General features: G+C 33.8%; 1 protein-coding gene across 4 annotated transcripts in view; it reads right to left on the reverse strand.

The window, feature by feature from the left end:
* Positions 1 to 230: 230 nt before the first annotated feature.
* The window catches only part of LOC149537691 (mitochondrial Rho GTPase 1-like), a 126,776-nt gene continuing 106,937 nt past the window's right edge, over positions 231 to 20,069 (reverse strand). For all 4 annotated transcript variants that reach the window (XM_089799032.1, XM_089799034.1, XM_089799033.1 and 1 more), the window contains 3 exons: positions 5,206 to 5,356; positions 1,773 to 1,959; positions 231 to 827 (listed from right to left, as the gene is read on the reverse strand). In XM_089799032.1, the coding sequence (XP_089655158.1) occupies positions 754 to 827; positions 1,773 to 1,959; positions 5,206 to 5,356 (412 nt within the window). In that variant the 3' untranslated portion in view covers positions 231 to 753. The remainder of the gene's footprint in view (positions 828 to 1,772; positions 1,960 to 5,205; positions 5,357 to 20,069) is intronic.

Consider the following 20,069-nt stretch of genomic DNA (forward strand, 5'->3'; position numbering starts at 1 on the left):
TAGGATATTTTAAACATACATCTTTTCTTGTCATGTGTTCAAGTAGGAACAATTTTATTTAAACGTCTTCTTAAATTTCACTACAGAACTAAAATGCTGAATCGGTTTGCAATTTTGATATTATAAAATGCTGAATCCTAGCAAAATGGACGACTTACAGAATTCTGATAAATACACCATACAATTACATTGGTTTCCTCACTTTTATTAGATAATTATAAACCAAGGAATTGTAAACAAATCATTTCTAACATTTTATAAATCATGAGCACATACAGTACTGAACTGTCCTAAAAGATTTTGCTGAATGTTGAGCCAGAAAAAAAGGTAAATTGTCCTGTAAAAAGTGGATCCTTGAGACTGGCCAACTTTTCAATATGTTATTACACTATATAAATTGCATTATACAAATTCCTCTCAATGCCTCAATGCAGGATAACCAAATATTTATTAAAAACGTCACATCAAAATCTAGCCTGGGTGAGAATTTAAAGAAAGTAACTTCTATTGTAGAAACCGCTATTTCTATCATTCAAAAATTTTAGGACCTCTCGAACAAATACACGAAAACTGAAGACAGAATGCCACCAGTATATAGAGAAGCACGTAGACTATCTGAGTCCCTTAAATCTTACACCTTCGAATAGATCGCTCAAAATGCTTTTCACTGGTTGGCAAATACCACATAGCTATGAGCTATAAGAAAGGAAAAATGTAGAGTCCAATGGAGGATTCTAAGGAATCCACCTGAAATTAATTGGAGTTGGCTCTTCTTATTGCATATACTCTATACGCAGCTAATCCCACAACTGCAACTGCTGCCCCAACTGCAAAGACAAGTGATAGTAAGATTAGACAGGCTTATGGGAAATCCTCTGTAGAATTTGATATACCTACAGCATGTATTGTTGGTTACTGCATCCTCTTATATAATAAAGGTACCAAAAATAATAATGTTAAATTTTGTAATACACCCTAAAGTGTAATTAGGACTAAAGATAAGTAGTCAGACTAAGTAAACTACAGAATTAAGCGCTATCCTAACCTAGGTACATATAAAAGTTCATTAATGTTTATTGTTCTATTTTTACTGTGTGCTGAAATTATCACATAATACATCTCAAAATTGCACAAATAGTCATATTGCTTTCCCAATAGGCACCATCATTCTATATCAAAGACATTATAAGTTACCGCCTAAGTTGCCAGGAATGGATATGGGTAGAACTGAGTATGCTGGCACACGTAAAGAAAAATGCCGATCACTAAGGCACATTTGGGTATGCGTGTGTACAATTTTTTTTTTAAAGAAATATACAGAATTCTAAAACTAGATACATCTGATAGTATGATACTTCATCATTGATTAATGTCAAATGCCAAAATGGAAGTAATAATGATAAATATTAAATGCCAGTTGATAGTTAAGTATTTAATTTTTATCTTTATCAATTGGCATTACTTGAATATTTCAATTGTCTAAGTTCTTGATTCTGGTCTCCACTCCAATTGTAATCAAACTTCTTAAATGATATGAGGCCCCAATAACCAGTGGAGGGTTGGGAGTGGAGACCCTAATGGGTTTGAGGGGCAGCAATGATCCTTGTAGGAGGGATTTCAACTCTATCATCCAAACCATAGTTTGACTGCCATACCAGGAATCCAGGCATAGAATGGAGTTTACAGAGAGAATGAAATAATTCTGCAAGAAGCTGTGGTAGCTTCTTGTAAAAGTGTCCTGTAAAGATTTAAGATTCTTTTGCAATACTCACCAGATAGAACAGTGAGAGAGCGAGTGACTAGACGGCGATACTGCTTCTGGCTTCTACCAACTTCAGTTTCAGGAATGCTCAGATGGGGTCGCTGAGCAGCATCAACAATGCGTCGAAACAAATTGCTTGTATCACCCAACCTCATACTGACAGCAATTGGCGCTTCAACACCCATGTCCTGGCTTACCTGAAATTAAAATCAACCTGTAAAAATTAGCATTTCCTGCAACAGGCTTTGAAGAATATTATCTTCTTAATGATAGTGTTTACTATCAGTGATAAAGAAAATGTTGCCTGCCTAGTTTAGGAATCCATGTATATGTATGAATACATTACAAATACTATACCATATATTCATTATATAAGAAATCACAAAAGTACATTCACTCAAATATGAACAAGCACTAATTGGACAACACAAACATAGCTTGTGCAGGAGTAATTAAAAACCTGAGAGCATCTATCTTAATGAAAGGGATTCATCATTTCTGAAAATATCAGGTCTATCCCAGAAACATCCAAGAGATCTAATATTTTCGATGGATGTCTCTTGGATAGACCTGGGTACTGAGGATGTAGCAGCAAATATCCTCCTACTAAAGAAGCAACTTCAAAGTAAACTATTTACAAGTACTATTAACTAGGAACCATTTTTATTTATTCTAATTACTATTAACTTCGTTTATTAAATGCATTGAGATGGCAATAAATTTTAATGTACTACTACTTTTGTGGCATTTGGGGACAGGGACAAAGGCGGCAGGGGACACATTTCCAGGATACTTACTAGAAGAGTGGGGGGGAAAGAGGGAGAGAGAGGGAGAGAGGGAGAGAGAGGGAGAGAGGGAGAGAGAGAGAGATGTCAAAAACTTAAAACAATATCAATATGTAAATAAATCATGAGAGCAGTAGCATAACAGCATAATATATTTCATAAATCATTATTACAGCAATCTATCAATATCCAAAAGTTTCAAACATGTATCGAAAAGTCTCAACAACAAAAAAAACAGTTTACGAAACTAAGCCTCATCCAGGCTAGGCTATCGATATCTTAAGAACTATATGAGACACCATTACCCTCACTAGAAGTGGATCATCTAATGGTAGCCACTATGGTCAGTGCCAAATAGTACAATACTACAAACATATAAAGAAAAAAATAGTGCATCTTTTTTTATTTCAAAACTCAAGAATGAAACTTTTCAAGCATGGAATGGAGACTCAGACTTATGGCATGACTCAGAAAATTAAAACAATTGCAACTTTTAATGCATATTTTGTAGAACGGGAGCAGCACCATAAGCATATCCAGCCTGCCCCCTAGATTTGAATGAAGGGTAAGGTGTCGTAGCATTGGAACTGCTATGTAGGCTTCTGTTTAGACATTTTGATTCTCATATATTTGAAATTTGAATACATTATTTTTATTCTCATATGGTGGTATAGAAGTAAACAAAAAAAATTTAAAAATGTTTTAGATGGAAGTTTCTAATTCAAAAATTTGTTATCAGCCCTACTACTGTGCATTGTTTTTTCTGTGGTGAGTTGGAAAGTTATTTGCATATTTTCTTTCAATATTATTAAGCTGTTACGATACAGTCTCTTTTCATGGGTAAATTAGGGATTGGAACAATTCTAATAAAAGCTGTTGGTCAGAATTTTTTATGCCTTTTGTTAAAAGTTTAAATAAGATACATAAATTTGTTTGGTTGGTGCTGCCTACTAATGTCCTTTGGATTTAGTGGAAGAAAATAAATGATCATATATATCAAAGGAAAAATAAGATCCTTACTGAGCCTGCTTGTAGACTCGCTGTGTTTTTTATTATTGAACAGGTGACTTTCACCCTGAAGCTTCCAGCTGAGAGGTTTATGAAGGTGATGGAGGAAGGTTCCACAATCTACGAAGATGATATTAAGGAAGCTTACTTTTGGAACCAGGATCCAGAAAGGAGGACAAGAATTTTCATTGCGAGTTCCTTGACTTTCAAAACACATATTGCAAAGAACATGAGTGCCAACTCAAGCAGCATCAAACAGTCTGAAACATATAGTGAACAAATCAGAACTTTGAAACTCCAGCAGGGAGAGAATTTCTCCTCCCCTCAAATAGGTCTGGTACTTGGAGAGCACAAATCAGAACTTCAAAACTCCAGTTGGGAGGGACTTTCTCCTCCCCTCACGTAGGTATATGACACCTTCCAGATCAGCAAGAACAAACCAAGAGAAAATAAAGAAAAAGGAAAATATTTGATAATGAAGGTGACCAAGATGGCGGAAAGGATGAGAAGAACCAATCCAAATCTGATGAAAGACTAATTCAATGTCTTTTTATGATATTAACTGTTTTTGACATTTATTATCAGTTATGGACTATATTATCGTTGTTACAACTTCTGGTCAGTAGCCGTACCAGTTGAACTGTTTATAACTGTCTTGGTAAATTTTGGTCAGTCCGGTTTAGACATCATGTAAGTGACCACCTTGATCAATAATATTAGATGATCAATTTTTATTTTTTTTAAACTCCAGAATGGAAACTTTTCAAGCATAGTATTAAGACATAGAAATGGCATGAATCATAAAATTAAACTACTGTAACTTTTTAATATATATTTCATTCAATATATTCAATTCTCATACATTTGAAATTAAAATAGCTGTTTTGAAACCCATACATTTGAAATTTAAATATATCATTCCGATTCTCATATGGAGGTATACAAGCACACAAAAAATTTAAAAAGACAAACTTTATTTTTAGTTTTTTAATGCATGGTGGTATTCCCAGCTGCCCCCAAACTGCCGCCAAGGACATTACCTGAGGTTTCAGAGGGTTGAGCAGGTATAAGGGGCAGCAGGGGAACATCCACTCGGCATCCCACCATCCCCGGAATGGCTAGGGGATGGGGATGCCAGGCTTTGGGCAGGAGAAATGTCTGTGTTTCCAGATGTTTTATAATTTATATATTTTCCGGTCATACCCACATTATGGGAACACAGTTTTAAAACAACAAAACACCATATTAAATAATTGATTGCCAAACCCATAATGTAACATCAATGCTTAAACACACATCATTTTATTACATGACCACAGATGTTCCTGCGTTGAAGTTTTATTTACTCATCATGAAGCACAGACAGAAGGATATCATTATATCACCTAGCATATTAAAAAACTGTTACATCACCTATCATGCAGCTAACTTGGCATCCAAAACTGAGATACAGAATGATGTATATGTGTATGTAAGTTCTAGATGTCACCTACTCTCTGTACTCATATTCTAGAATGAAACAATGTCACAAATCTGTAAGTTTTATTAACCATGAAAATTATCTTCAAAAATAAAAGTAATAATGGTTCTGAAATCACAATGTTCGCAATAGATGGCCCAAAAAGCTTAGAGGCAATAGCAATTGGTTACCCTTGCTGAATCTGCAATTGGTACTGGGTGTGGGTCTAAATCATCCTTTGCAGCTACCATGAGGCATGGAACCTCAAAGCCACTATTTTCCCCATGTGTTGCAACTTCCACTAGCAATTCAGCAGTTTTCTTCCATGAACCTTCATCTGAACTGCAAGGCCAGAAAATCTTGTAAATTGTTAATGGTGTAAAAAATTAAACTTGAAGCAAGCATTGTGGTGTCAATCTTCCATTCTTTAAAACCGATGATTAATACTGCTATTAGATTATTACACTCGATTTGAAACATTCAATAAACATGGTATGACAATCGTGTGTACAGCACCACATGCCATGGAACAGGCAGGTGAGGCAGAAAACAATTTTAATGAATACTCTATATTCAAGTGATACATGTTACACATTTTATTCCATATAAAGACAACCAATATCAATTCAAAGAGGTGGTGCTCAGAACTTCTCTTAAAACTATAAACTTTGATTTGTAAACACGAATGCATAAAGTGGCAGCACAAGACCAGAAATTGAAGCAATCTCAAAACCTTGGCAAGCAAAATATAGTCACACTTGGCAAGCAAAATATAGTCACACTTGAGACTCAAGTCAAACTTGACCATTAAAAAAAATGAAAAGAAAAAAGCATAAATAGCATATAAGTAATTTTCTGTCAAGTTTTCAACCACACTTCTAACAAATCAGAAAAAGGTTTTAAAATTGTCCACCCTGAAAGCTACTAATGCTGATGTTTAAGAAACTAGAAAACAGAGTAGCTTTACAAGAATCATTTAAATTTATCTTCAATAATCACCTAGGAACCTCTAGCTTCAATTCAACATTGAAAATTCAACTTCTTCACCAGCTACTTTAGATCCTAGTAATGGCTTACATCCTCTGCAGTTGTGGATTGCAAGATAGAAGTATACCTATTTAGGTTACAAGGATTAGACTTGACTTAATCCAAATATCACTTATTCAAAAACTTCTAAGTAGAGTGACAGATCCTACCATATGCTTCTAGTTAACATGTCTTATATGGCCAGAATAAACATTGGGTTATCTTTTAGGACAACCATAATGCACCACTTTATTACGCCCTTTTTTTTAGACCTACCTAGATCATCTGCGACAATGTCATTGTTTTCGCCCGGGTTTTGATTTCTATCGACCTACCTGGACCACAAGTGACAATGCCATCATTGTTTAAAGTCTAGACCTACAGGAGCATCACTAATGATATGACAGGTACTGATTACATCTATTTAAAATGGAATGTGATGTGTTGTAAGCATGTCTGTTTCGCATACAGATAATAGGGTGTATCACTGTATACAAAAAATGAGCACCATTGAAAGGGGGTGCAAAGTACTATGAGATGGTACTTGATCCAATAAACAGTTGAGCATCTCCAATCAATAGAGGCACTGTTGTGGAAAAGGGCTGAGGTTGAGGCAAACTCTGAAAGCATTTTACTTGCAAGCACAGCATTAGCAATCTGATGACGTTAAGATAAAGATATTTCAATTTTTGTAACTGAAAGCTTGAGATAAACAGCTATTTAAATTATTTAACGATTATAAGATATAAGAAAGAACAACAAAAAACATATGGTAAAAAAACATCTGACAAGAGGTTGCACATCTTGTTTCTTTGTCAGTGTAAATGTAGATTATATTTATTTCAGATTACACTAATGAATATCGTTTCAATTTTTAGAATATGATGACTACCAATCTCAGATTTCTTATTTGCAGATTTCAATCAGAAAGTTAATGATCTTGATCTATGTAAAATGTGAATGTAATGCAAATTCAATATTAACAAATACTGAATATTTTCCAAGTCTGAATTTGATTCTGGTAATACCCGATCTCCCCTAGATAAAGCATTTATTGATTTTGATGCTCTCAAGGCAGATCGGATCATACATTCCATAGCTATCATATTTCAACACTCCTTTTGAGCTAGGGAAGATGAAGATCTAACCAAGTATATATATCACAATAGGCTCACCTATTGTGAAAAGAGATATCACCTAACTCGTGATATCTAAGGAAATTATATGCTCAAGAATATCAAATCACATGACATTCTTCTTATATATCCAAGTTATGGTAGTGCACTAACATCAAGTCTCACGATGTCTACCATAACAAATCATGGCATATCCACGGAAACACTTATCCATCATGATTATCTCATAAAGAACATAATGATCTGCAACTGATATCAAGTCTTATGATATCTATCAAAATGAACAAGAGATACTATCATGACATGTCCACGAATATCAAATCACATGATATTCATCATGATATTGAACTAATCATTGTAAAGTCGCCATACAATGTTAAATACAAGTGTTCATTATCTGAAAGATCGACACATTTAAAAAATGTACATAGTGGGGCCATAGACTCATAGAGTCAGACATATGACAAAAAGAGTTTACATATTAAACACCTTACCATGTTTCTTACTAAAGTGTTCAACTTTCACTCTAGAGAGAGGCTTGGTAGGAATGTATGTTGTTTGATCATTTGTAATAATATACTCCAATTGGATCACATTCCTTTCTTCCATGTCTCTCATATAGTGGTAAGGAATCTCCGTATGTTTTGATCTATCATGGAGCACTAGATTTACTGTAAGCTTAATACAACTCTAATTATCACAGTGGATAGTAGTAGGTTCCAAGGGTTAACCAAATAACATTACACACCTTACCAAGTTTCTTCCTAAAGTGTTCCAACTTTCACTCTAGAGAGAGGCTTGGTGAGAATGTCTGTTGTTTGATCATTTGTACTAATATACTCTAATTGGATCACATTCCTTTCTTCAATGTCTCACATAGTGATAAGGAATCTCTATATGTTTTGATCCAAATAATCCCACAAGCAGTTTCCAAAGCCATACTGCTTCTCTTGCTCCCATAGAGATTGTAATGTATTTGACTTTTGTTGAGCTTTGAGCGATTGAAGGCTATTTCCTGCTTATGCAAGAAATCATAGCCCATCCAAAACTGCAACACCCTGATGTGCTTTTGTGATTGGTTACACTTCCAAGCCAATCTGAATCAGAGTATCCATGTAGATCTAGGTCAACATTTTCATATTTCAGACCATATCCAATAGTACCTTGAAGGTATCTCAGTATATGGTTCACAGCAACAAGGGGTATCTATTTTGGTTTTGCACATAATTTGGCTTTAAGCATTCACTGCATAACAAATATCTGGTCTAGTGTTAACCAAGTACATTAGTGATCCAATTATTTGTCTATAGAGTGTACGATCTGCAAATCTTGACTCTGTTGCTGCTTTTTTCAATTTATGTAAGTTGGTTTCCATGGGTGTAGACATTGGTCTACAATTTGTTGTTTTACAAGGATCACTTGTAGGTGTAATAACACTGCCTTATGTTGAGAATATTAGCATTATAGTAAATTGAAGCAAAAACTTTACAAGTAAATTTAATATGAAAATTGATTATAAGTCAAATTGTGAAGTATTGTTTGAATACACACACACACATACACACATATATAGCAACCTTCATATTGTTAATCAAATGAAAAAATCACCAATCATCATTATCGGTTGCCTGCAAATGTCAATCAAACTATATATCGGGCAAATCAAACATCAACCATATTGTGCTTCGGCAGTTATTTGTATCTACCACCCGATTAGTATTATCGGCAGCTTTGGTCAAAAGGCATGACCATGTAGGGTCACGACTCTCCTCAACTCATTTGCAAGACGTAAGTGTTGATTTGTTTTTGCATGTTAGTGTATTATTCATTTTTTGTTAAATTTTTTTAGTTTTCATTTGCAAATCTTGAATGTTTTTTAATTTTACTAAATTGCAAAGTAGGCTTTGTTGTTTTGTTAATTAGTTTGAAACTTTGAGCCATGTAGGGTCATGCCCCTACATGGATATGCCTTTTCATTTGCATATTTATATGTGTTATTCAAAGACTGAAATATCATCAATAAAACTGGCAATGTATATTCTCAGTCTGCAGTATTAAATTAAACAATGTATTTCCTCCACAGTTCACTGTTTTAGATTTATATATATGCTGTCAATACAACAGTAACTCCTGCAAAAGAAGAACACAAATCATATCAGAATTATTCTATAATCAACTAACTATTTGCAAGTATAATCAGTTCAATCTCCACCAATTCGATCTATTTATTCTTTACATGGTATCAGAGCCGAATTGGTAGAGAGATTGCTAAACTAATTTCCTAAAATAAAAGTGACATCATGTCAAACAATGTTAGAGTCGAGGATAGACTTGAAGGAGCAACAATTTTTTTCTCATGGAAAACTTGAATTACAACAATTCTCAAAAAATTAGAATTAGAATCATTCATTGAATCAGACATTTCAATACCTAAAGACGAGGCAGAAAAAGCCACTTGGAAAAGACAAAATAACAAAGCTAGGAAGATCATTGTTGATTCAGTAAAAGATCATATTGTATTTAAAACAATCAAGGACACATTTGAGATCAACAACTCAAGTAGACTACTTACATTAAAAAATCAACTTATGAATATAAAAATGAATAAAGGAGTTCCGAAATAAAAATTCAACTATCGTCTATTGGAAACAAAGTAGAAGATCAAGAATTATCCATAATTACACTTAGGATTACCTATATCTTGGGAAGCATTCATCCAAGTCGTCAACAAACCGTCAATACCAGCTTTTGATCAACTTAAAAATGATTGCACCTCTAAAGAATCGAGACTAATTTCTAGAGGCATCATTTCAAATCAAGAGGGAGAAAATCAAACTCTCTTCTTAGTCTCTAATAACAAAGGAAAGAAAAATGATAAACGAAAAGGAAACAATAATTACAAAAGAAATGATTTCTCCAAAGTTCAATGTTACAAGTGTGAGAAATTCGGACATACTTTCAGACTTTGTCCATCTGTAACAAAAACAAAAAATGAAGAAAATCTATTATTCTACTCAATTCTATCAAGTGAGACGAAATCTAATGAAAATGTGTCGATCATTGACAGTGGTGCATCCTGTCACATAACAGGATTTAGAGATAAGTTTGAAACTTTTGGAAATTATCTCATTGAAGGAGTCACCATTGGAGATAACTCCACCTATCCAATAAAAGGAATTAGGACATGTTATGTACAACTAAGAACTGGGGTTACTCTCAAATTGAAAGATGTCATTTTCGTACTTGTCATAAAAAAGAATCTAGTATCCATTTATGGACTTGCTGATGAAGGGTATCAAGTCACATTTAATGAAGACAAAGTTTTATACTAGCCCAAAAATACTAATCTCAAGAATGCTATCACCATAGGGACTAGATATGGAACCCTATACAAACTATGTAATATTCAAAGAAAGCCCTAAGTCATGAAGTAGCAAGTTCTAATGAAATATCGCATAGAAGGCTCTAACATTGGATTTAGTACACTACCAAATATAAAAACATAACCACCAGAACACCTAACCTAAATTCAAATCATATAGGCATTTGTAAAGGATGTGCTCTCGGGAAAAATGTAAATAGACCCTTACCTCCTAGCGAACACAAGTCTAAAGTAGTTATGGAACTAATCCAAACTGATTTATCTGGACCCATGCCAACACTTTCTCTAGGAGGATTCTAATATCACATAATCTTCATTGATGATTTTTGTAGGAAAACTTGGATCTATTTTCTAAAAGTCAAAGAAACAAATGAGGTTCTATTAAAATTTAAAGAGTTCAAAGCAATTGTGGAAAATCAAACGTCAAAAAGAATAAAAATTCTAAGATCAGACAATGAGGGTGAATATTCCTTTGAAAATTTCAAAGACTTCTCCACCTCTGTTGGGATTAAGGAGTATATTGTACCTTATAATCCACAACAGAATGGGATAGCAAAAAGAATAAATAGAACGATTGTTGAAGCAGCAAAAGTTGTGCTGCATGATCAAAATATACATTTCTCATTCTGGGAAAAGGCCACTAATACTGTTGTATATATTCAAAACAGAGGCCCGCACTCAATCTTAGAAAACATAACTCCAGAAGAAGTTTTTATAGGAATTAAACCAGACCTAAGTCATCTCAAAATATTTAGTTGTCCAGTTTACATTCACATATATAAAGAAAAGAGAACAAAGTTAGAACCCTCCAAGAAGAAAGGAATATTTGTTGGGTACAATGAGAAATGCAAAGGGTATAGAGTCTATGTACCTAGGCAAAGATCAGTCGAAATCAACATAAATGTCAAATTTGAAGAAAACGCTACTTTAAAACTATCAAAAAATACAGAAGATGAGCCCATCACAGAATTACATGAAGATCCGCAAACTGAAATTCAGAGGAAGAACATATCAGAAGAGAATGAACTATTACCAAATACAGAAAACAGAGATATCTCTAATATCAAGAAAAGGCCACTATGGGCAAGGAAAATGATTGAAGAAAATAATGTTGAACCAGAGCAAATCTCCAGGAAGAGCAAGAAACCCAAAAATAAATCTTGCTACACTGCACTACTAATTGAGCTTACAAAATCTGAACCATCAACTGTTGAAGAAGCCCTATCTTCTCAAGTATGGAAAGATGCCATGGTCGAAGAATATCAATCCATATTACAAAATGACGTTTGGGATATTGTACCTAGGCCAAAAGACAAATCAAATGTCTCATCAAAATGGTTATACAAAATCAAGTATGCCTCAGATGGTAGTATTGGAAAACGTAAAGCAAGATTTGTTGCTCGAGGTTTCTCTCAAAAGGCAGGCATTAATTATGAGGATACATTTGCTCCAGTTGCTTGATACACTTCAATAAGGACACTTATTGCAATTACAGCATCGAGAGGATGGAAAATACGTCAAATGAATGCTAAAACCACTTTTCTGAATGGTGTCATTAATGAAGAAGTATATATCGAACAACTTGAAGGTCTTGTTATAAAAGATAAAACCCAATATGTATGTAAACTAAAGAAAGCTCTTTATGGTCTGAAACAAGCACTATGAGCTTGATAGATAACTACCTCTCCAAACTAAGATACTCCAAAAATGAAGCTAATCCGAACATATATTTCAAAATATCTGAGGGTGACATGTTAATACTTGTTTTATACGTTGATGACCTATTGATAATAGGAGAAGATCACTTAATTGAAAGATGCAAACAAGATTTTATAGCTGAATTTGAAATGAAGGATCTAGGCCTACTACACTATTTTTTGGGTCTAGAAGTATGACAAAAGAAAGATCAAATTTTTCTAGATCAAGGGAAGTACACCCATAACATCTTTACTAGATTTGGAATGATCGACAACAAATGTATAGCAATTCCGATGGAAACAAATCTACACAAGCTAAAAGAAGCTGTGAATTCAGAGTCAATTGACCCCACTCTCTACCGACAGATCATTGGATCTCTTGTGTATTTAGTAAACACTAGGCTTGACATCTGTTATGCCACAAATGTTTTAAGTCACTTCATGTGTGAACCAAAGAAGATTCATTTGATGGCTGCTAAACACATCTTGAGATATCTACGTGGCACTATTGTTCTTGGCTTGAAGTACAAAAATGTTGAGAATAAACTTGAAGCATATACTGAATCTGATTGGGTTGGTTGTTCCATAACCTGCAAAAGTACTATAGGGCGTTGCTTCAATCTTGGATCAATAATGATATCATGGTTCACTAGAAAACAACCAACAGTTGCTTTAAGTTCCACCGAAGATGAATATACGGGAGCTCACGAAGCAGTATGGCTGAGAAAACTATTATTTGGACTCTTTGGAAAGCAACTAAGTCCCATAGTGATTCATTGTAATAACCTGAGCTGCATCAAGCTTTCTGCTAATCCTGTCTTCCACAATCGATCAAAGCACATCAAGACTCCTTACCATTACATAAGAGACATGGTTGACAAAAATGTTATCAAGTTGATTTATATCAACACTAATGAGCAAAATGCTGACATTTTCACCAAGCCTCTTGCAAGGTTGAAAATAGAGCACTTCAAAGATTAACTTGGTATGACAAATTTGTAATACATTTGTAAGTTAATATATTCATGAATAAATTAAAATTTATATTGTTTGCAAACTTGTGTTATGAAAGGTGGCGATCTTTCATGTGTAAGATCACTATTGTAAGGTGATGACCTTATTAATAGTTGATCTATCTCCTTAACACCAAAATGTGTGAGAGCCAACTGTTATCATGGTTCTTTAGGCCGGATTTTGCCGGACACCTTGATAACCATCATGGTTCTTTGAGCCAGATTTTGTTGGACACCATGAAAATAAATTGTTATGGTTCTTCGGCCCAAATTTCGCTAGACGCCATAACTTATTAGACCACACTCAAGGTGGTGTTTAATCTTGTATTACATCTGCTTCAATTCCCTCCTTGCTAAAGAGGGATTGTTGAGAATATTAGCATTATAGTAAATTGAAGCAAAAACTTTACAAGTAAATTTAATATGAAAATTGATGATAAGTCAAATTGTGAAGTATTGTTTGAATATATATATATAACCTTCATCTTATTAATCAAATGACAAAATCACCGATCATCATTATCAGTTGCTTGCAAATGTTAATAAACCTATATATTGGGCAAATCAAACATCAACCATATTGTGCTTCGGCAGTTATTTCAATTTGTATTTGTCGCCTGATTAGTATTATCAGCAGCTTTGGTCAAAAGGCATGACCATTCGTGGTCATGCCCCTACATGGATATGCCTTTTCATTTGCATATTTATATATGTTATCCAAAGACTGACATATCATAAATAAAACTAGCAATGTATATTCTTAGTCTGCAATATTAAATCAAACAATATATTGTTAAGTTTTATGGATCTCTGATAGATAAAACGATTACAATAAATATGAGAACAATATGTACTCTTACTTGTATTGCAGTAGTGCTGAGTATTTCTTCATTTAATGGTGACTTGTATGTTGCTTGAGATCAGTATCTTCTTTCTTGCAGATCACTGATAATATGGATTGTATGCCAAATATCCTGAAAAAATATTAAAAATGATTTACTTGCAGATTGCTAGGTTTGAGATGTTGTAGATAGATGTCATCCCTCAACGATCTGCCCTCCCTTAACTATAGATACGGAGGGTCATGACCCCCGTAAAGTCATGATTCTACCACGTAGAGTCATGCGTTTATAGTGGCATGACTAACAAACTGTTAGTTTAAGTAATCTCAATATAAGCAATGCTCCCGATAGCAAATGCAGTAAGAGCATGCCGATTCAAATAGGGACTGCCAATAGGCATTGTTTGTCTCCCGATAATTGCATTGTCAGTGTATTAATCCAAACACACACACACACACACACACACACACACACACACACATATAAAAAACATTAATAAAAATTTATCTGAGAAACAAAAACACAGATCGATATATGAATCAGATGAGCATCATTACTTCTACCGATGCTATACATAAACACTCCCTCTTAGCAAGGGAGAAATAATACACAAATGAAAAATCTGATCACATTGTCTAAACTTAACACTCAGAAACAGTGACTAGTTAGATAAAGATTTCCAAGTTATAAATACTATCATAAAGTATGTTATGATCTCTAATTGTCCAAAACAATATCTAGAGTAATAGTGAAAATGTTATCTATGATCTCTAATTGCTCGAAGCAATGTTTAGAGATGTCCATAGTAATAACATGAATATTTGTTACTCATGATCTCTAATTGCCCGAAGCAATGTCTAGAGATGTCCATGATAATAACATGAGTTCGTTATCTATGATCTCTAATTGCCCGAAGCAATGTCTAGAGATGTCCATGATAACAAGCCTATCACTTACAAGATCGTCACCTTGTAAATAATTACCTTCTGAATAAATATGTCCATGAAAGATTGTCACCTTTCATTACATATTTGATGCAACTAAACAATAGAAGCATAAACTCACATGAACTAAATTTTTAATTAAATATTCAATATTACAAATTAATCATACCAAGTTTTTCTCTGAAGTATTTCAACTTCACTTTAGCCAGAGGCTTGGTAAATATATCAGTTGTTTGCTCATTAGTACATATGTACTCTAGTTGAATGATTCCTCAATTCACCATATCTCGAATATAGTGATAAGGAATTTCAATACATTTGGAGCGATTGTGGAAAACCGCATTGGTTGAAAGCTTGATGCAACTTTGATTATCACAATGAATCACAGTGGGCTCCAAAGGTTTTTTGAACAGATCTGCTAACAACTATTGTGGCCAAACTGCTTCTCTAGCACCCAAAAAAGATGCAATGTATTCTACTCCAGCGGAACTTAATGCAACTCAAGTCTGTTTTCTGCTGGACCAAGAAACCATACCAGATCCTAGACTAAATCAATAACCAGAAGTACTCTTGCGTTCAATAGGACTACCTGCCCACTCAGAATCTGAATATCCATGAAGTTCGATGTTGACTTTGCCATATTTGATTCTCATTCCAATAGTGCCTTTTAGATATCTCAAAATGTATTTAGCGGCATGTAAATGTATCTTCTTTGGTGCACACATAAACTGACTCAAGGTGTTAGTAGCATAGCATATGTCAAAACGAGTATTAACCAAATACATTAAAGATCCAATAATCTGCCTGTAGTAAGTAAAATCGGTAGGTTCTGATTTGATCATATCAACCTTCAACTTGTGTAGATTTACTTCCATAGGAGTAGCCACAGGTTTACATTCCATCATTCCAAATTTTGTTAAAATGCCAACTATATATTTTCCTTGCTAGAATTCTAATCCAAGAAAGTAGTGAAGTAGACTTGAGTCTTTCATTTCAAACTCTACTATGAGTTCTTGTTTGCATTTCTTTATGAGATGTTCCTCACCTGTTATCAACAAATCATCAACATATAACACAAAAATAATTATGTCATCACCATCTATTTTGAAGTATAAGTTGGGATCAACTTCATTTTTGGAATATCCTAACTTCATTAGATAGTTGTCTATCCTTTCATACCACGCTCTGGGAGCCTGTTTGAGACCATAAAGTGTTTTCTTTAATTTACAAACATGAGTTTTGTTGTCATGAGTATTGAATCCTTTTGGTTGCTTGACATAGACTTCTTCTCCAATCTTGCCATTAAGGAACGTTGTTTTGACATCCATTTGATGAACCTTCCCTCCCTTGGATGCTGCAATAGCCAAAATTGTTCTGAGTGAAGTATATCTAGCAACTAGAGCAAATGTTTCTTCATAATCAATGTCTTCTTTCTGTGAGAAATCCTATGTTACAAACCTGGCTTTGTACCTTTCAATGCTTGCATTAGATGCATGTTTAATTTTAAACAGCCATTTGGAAGAAACAACTGATTTGTTCTTAGGTTTTGGTACAACATCCCATACATCATTTTTTAATATAGAGTTATATTCTTCAATCATTGCTTCTTTCCAAGACTGATTTGAAAGTGCTTCTTTGACACTACAAGGTTCTATTTTTATAAGTTCAATTAACAATGTAGCATAACACAATTGATTTCTTGTTCTTTTGCTCTCTCGCATCACTTCGTTAGGTTCAACCTGATTATCTTCTATCATTTTCCTAGCCCAAAGTGGCCTCTTTTTATTATTGAAATTTTCAGAATCTTCATGATTAGACATAGTGGAAGAAGATGGTTCAATATCATTCTCCCTCTCAATTTCTGCTTGTTGATTTTCATCTACTTCCGGAATAGATTCAGTAATGGATTCATCACTGTTTCTAGAAATATTAAATGCAATATCTTCTTCAAATTTCACATCTCTCCTAATCTCAATTGTTCTTTCACCTGGAATGAAGACCCTATATCCTTTTTTAGTTTCACTATATCCAATAAATATCCCCTTTTTCCTGGAAGGTTCTAGTTTAGTTCTTTTTTCTTTAGGAATATGGATATAAACTAGACATCCAAATATTCTTAGATGGCTTAGATCAGGTTTAATGCCAGTGAATACTTCTTCTGGAGTGGTGTTCTCTAATATTGAGTGTGGACCTCTGTTTTGAATGTAAACTGCAGTTTTAGATGCTTCAGCCCAAAAGGAAGTATGAAGGTTTTGGTCGTGCATCATTCCTCTGGCAGATTCCACAATTGATCTATTTTTAATTCAACAATTCCATTTAGTTCATAAGGTACAGAAAACTCCCTCTTAATCCCAACAGCAATGCAGAAATTCTTTAAATATTAAAAATGTATTCGCCTCCATTGTCTGACCTTAGTGTTTTAATTTTTTGTCCTGACTGATTTTCAACTAAGGCTTTGAACTCTTTGAATTTTGATAAAACTTCAGCTGATTCTTTCTGTTTCAGAAAATAGATCCAAGTTCTTCTAGACTAATCATCTATGAAAATTATATAGAAGAAGCACCCATTAAGAGAAGTTACAGACATAGGACCGCAAAGATCAGTGTGGATAAGTTCAAAAATGGATTTAGATTTATGAATACTTTTAGGACATGATTGTTTAGAATTTTTACCTAAAGCACATCCTTTGCAAATACTTAAATGATCAATTTTAAGACTAGGTAAACCTTTTACAATTTTTCCTAGGGATGATAATGTACAATAGTGAAGGTGACCTAGCCTCCTATGCCAAATTTCGGTGGAATTTGAAGTTTCATGACTAAAGAGCTAGGTTTTGACTATTACAAAGTTTATATAAACTTTCATCTCTAAATCCGATGGAAATGGCTTTCTTTATATTAGAGTTCTTGGGCCAAGATAGAACTTAGTCCTCTTGAAATGTGATTCTAAATCCTTAATCAACAAGACCAAAAATAGAGACTAGATTTCTTTTTATTCCTGATACATATAAAACATTTTTCAGTTGTAGTGGAATTTCTAAATTTAGTTGTATTGAATAGGAACCAATTCCTTTAATAGGATGAGTAGAATTATCTCCAATGGTAACTTTTTCTGAGGCTTGTTCAGAGAAGGTTTCAAATTTGTCTTTAAAACCGGTGATGTGCCAAGATGCTCCACGTCTATGATCCAAGTGTTGTAGTTAGAGTTTAATTCACTTAAAAGAGCTAAGTAAAAAGCATAGTTTTCTCTTTCTACATCCTCTCCTCTGATTTCAGTTAAGGCTGCTTGAATTTTCTTCTTTTCAGGGCAAAAGCTATGGGAGTGACCAATTTTATCACATTTAAAACATCTAACTTTGGACCAATCACGTTCCTGTATGATTTGTTAGATTCCCTTTTGTTGTATTTGAATTTTCTTTTCTTGTTTGATTTCACATGGAGTGCTTGAATTCTCCCTCTTGATTTGTAATTAGTGCTCTTGAGACTAATCTAGATTCTTCTTGTGTGTATTTATTCTTTAATAAATCGAATTTAGGGAGTTTGGGTCGAGCGCTTAAACCTCAGATAAGTGTTTCCCATGATAAAGGAAGACCTATTAGAGCGATCATGCTGAGTTCTTTGACATCAACTCGATTTTCCATTGTTGCAAGTTGGTCTTTTAGTTCAAAAATCCTTAAAAAATATGAAGTTATATATTCTCCATTTTTCATCTTTACATATAATAGATCTTGCTTTAGAGTTAATAATCTACTAGTATTGTTGATTCAAATGTTTCTCGAATAGTGGAGAACATCTCAAATGCACTCTTCAGACTAGATATGGATGGGAAGAATATGATCTTTTACAAAATCTATTATGATTTTCATTGCTTTATTATTATGTCTTTTCCATGTTACTTTTTTTAGTTCATTTTCAGGCATGGATATGTTTGATTCAATATATTCCTCTAACTCCATTTCTCTTAATATTATCATTACTCCGATTTTCCATGAAGAGAAATTAGATGCACCCTCAAGCCTATCTTCTAGTCTCACATGATTCACCATTTTAATGATATAATTTAGCCCATTTTCTTAAAATCTGAGATTTTAGATTTTATTCTTAGTAATAGTTTTTCTTATCAGAACGGCTCTAATACTATGTTAAGTTTTATGGATCTTTGATAGATAGAACGATTACAATAAATCTGAGAACAATATATACTCTTACTTGTATTGCAGTAGTGCTGAGTATTTCTTCAATTAATGGTGACTTGTATATTGCTTGAGATCAGTATCTTCTTTCTTGCAGATCGCTGATAATATGGATTCTATGCCAAATATTCTGATGCTCCTGCAGGTTAGACTTTATAAGAAATATCCTGAAAAAATATTAAGAATGATTTATTTGTAGATCACTGGGTCTGAGATGTCGTAGATAGATGTCATCCCTCAGCGATCTGCCCTCCCTTAAGAATAGATACGGAGGGTCATGACCCCTGTAGAGTCGTGCCTCTATGGTGGCATGACTAACAAACTGTTAGTTTAAGTAATCTCAATATAAGCAGTGCTACCGATAACAAATGCAGCAAGAGCATGCCGATTCAAATAGGGACTGCCGATAGGCATTGTTCGTCTCTCGATAATTGCATTGTGAGTGTATTAATCCAAACATACACACACACACATACACATATATAAAACATTAATAACAATTTATCTGAGAAACAAAAACACAGATTGATATATGAATCAGATGAGCATCATTACTTCTACTGATGCTATACATTAACATATATTTCCTTCACAATTCACTGTTTTAGATTTATATCTTTGTTTTCAATACAACAGTAACTCCTGCAAAAGAAGAACACAAATTATATCAGAATTATTCTATAATCAACTAAATATTTCCAAGTATAATCAGTTCAATCTCCACCAGTTCGATCTATTTATTCTTTACACCTTCTTGGTATGTGTGTTCCAGGTGCAACAATCTCTCTTTATATGTATAGTATATATAACTTTGATTTATCTC

This window comes from Cupressus sempervirens, chromosome 9 (genome assembly GCF_028749045.1).
Source record: "Cupressus sempervirens isolate cs-2001-9-10 chromosome 9, ASM2874904v1, whole genome shotgun sequence".
Taxonomy (NCBI): domain Eukaryota; kingdom Viridiplantae; phylum Streptophyta; class Pinopsida; order Cupressales; family Cupressaceae; genus Cupressus; species Cupressus sempervirens.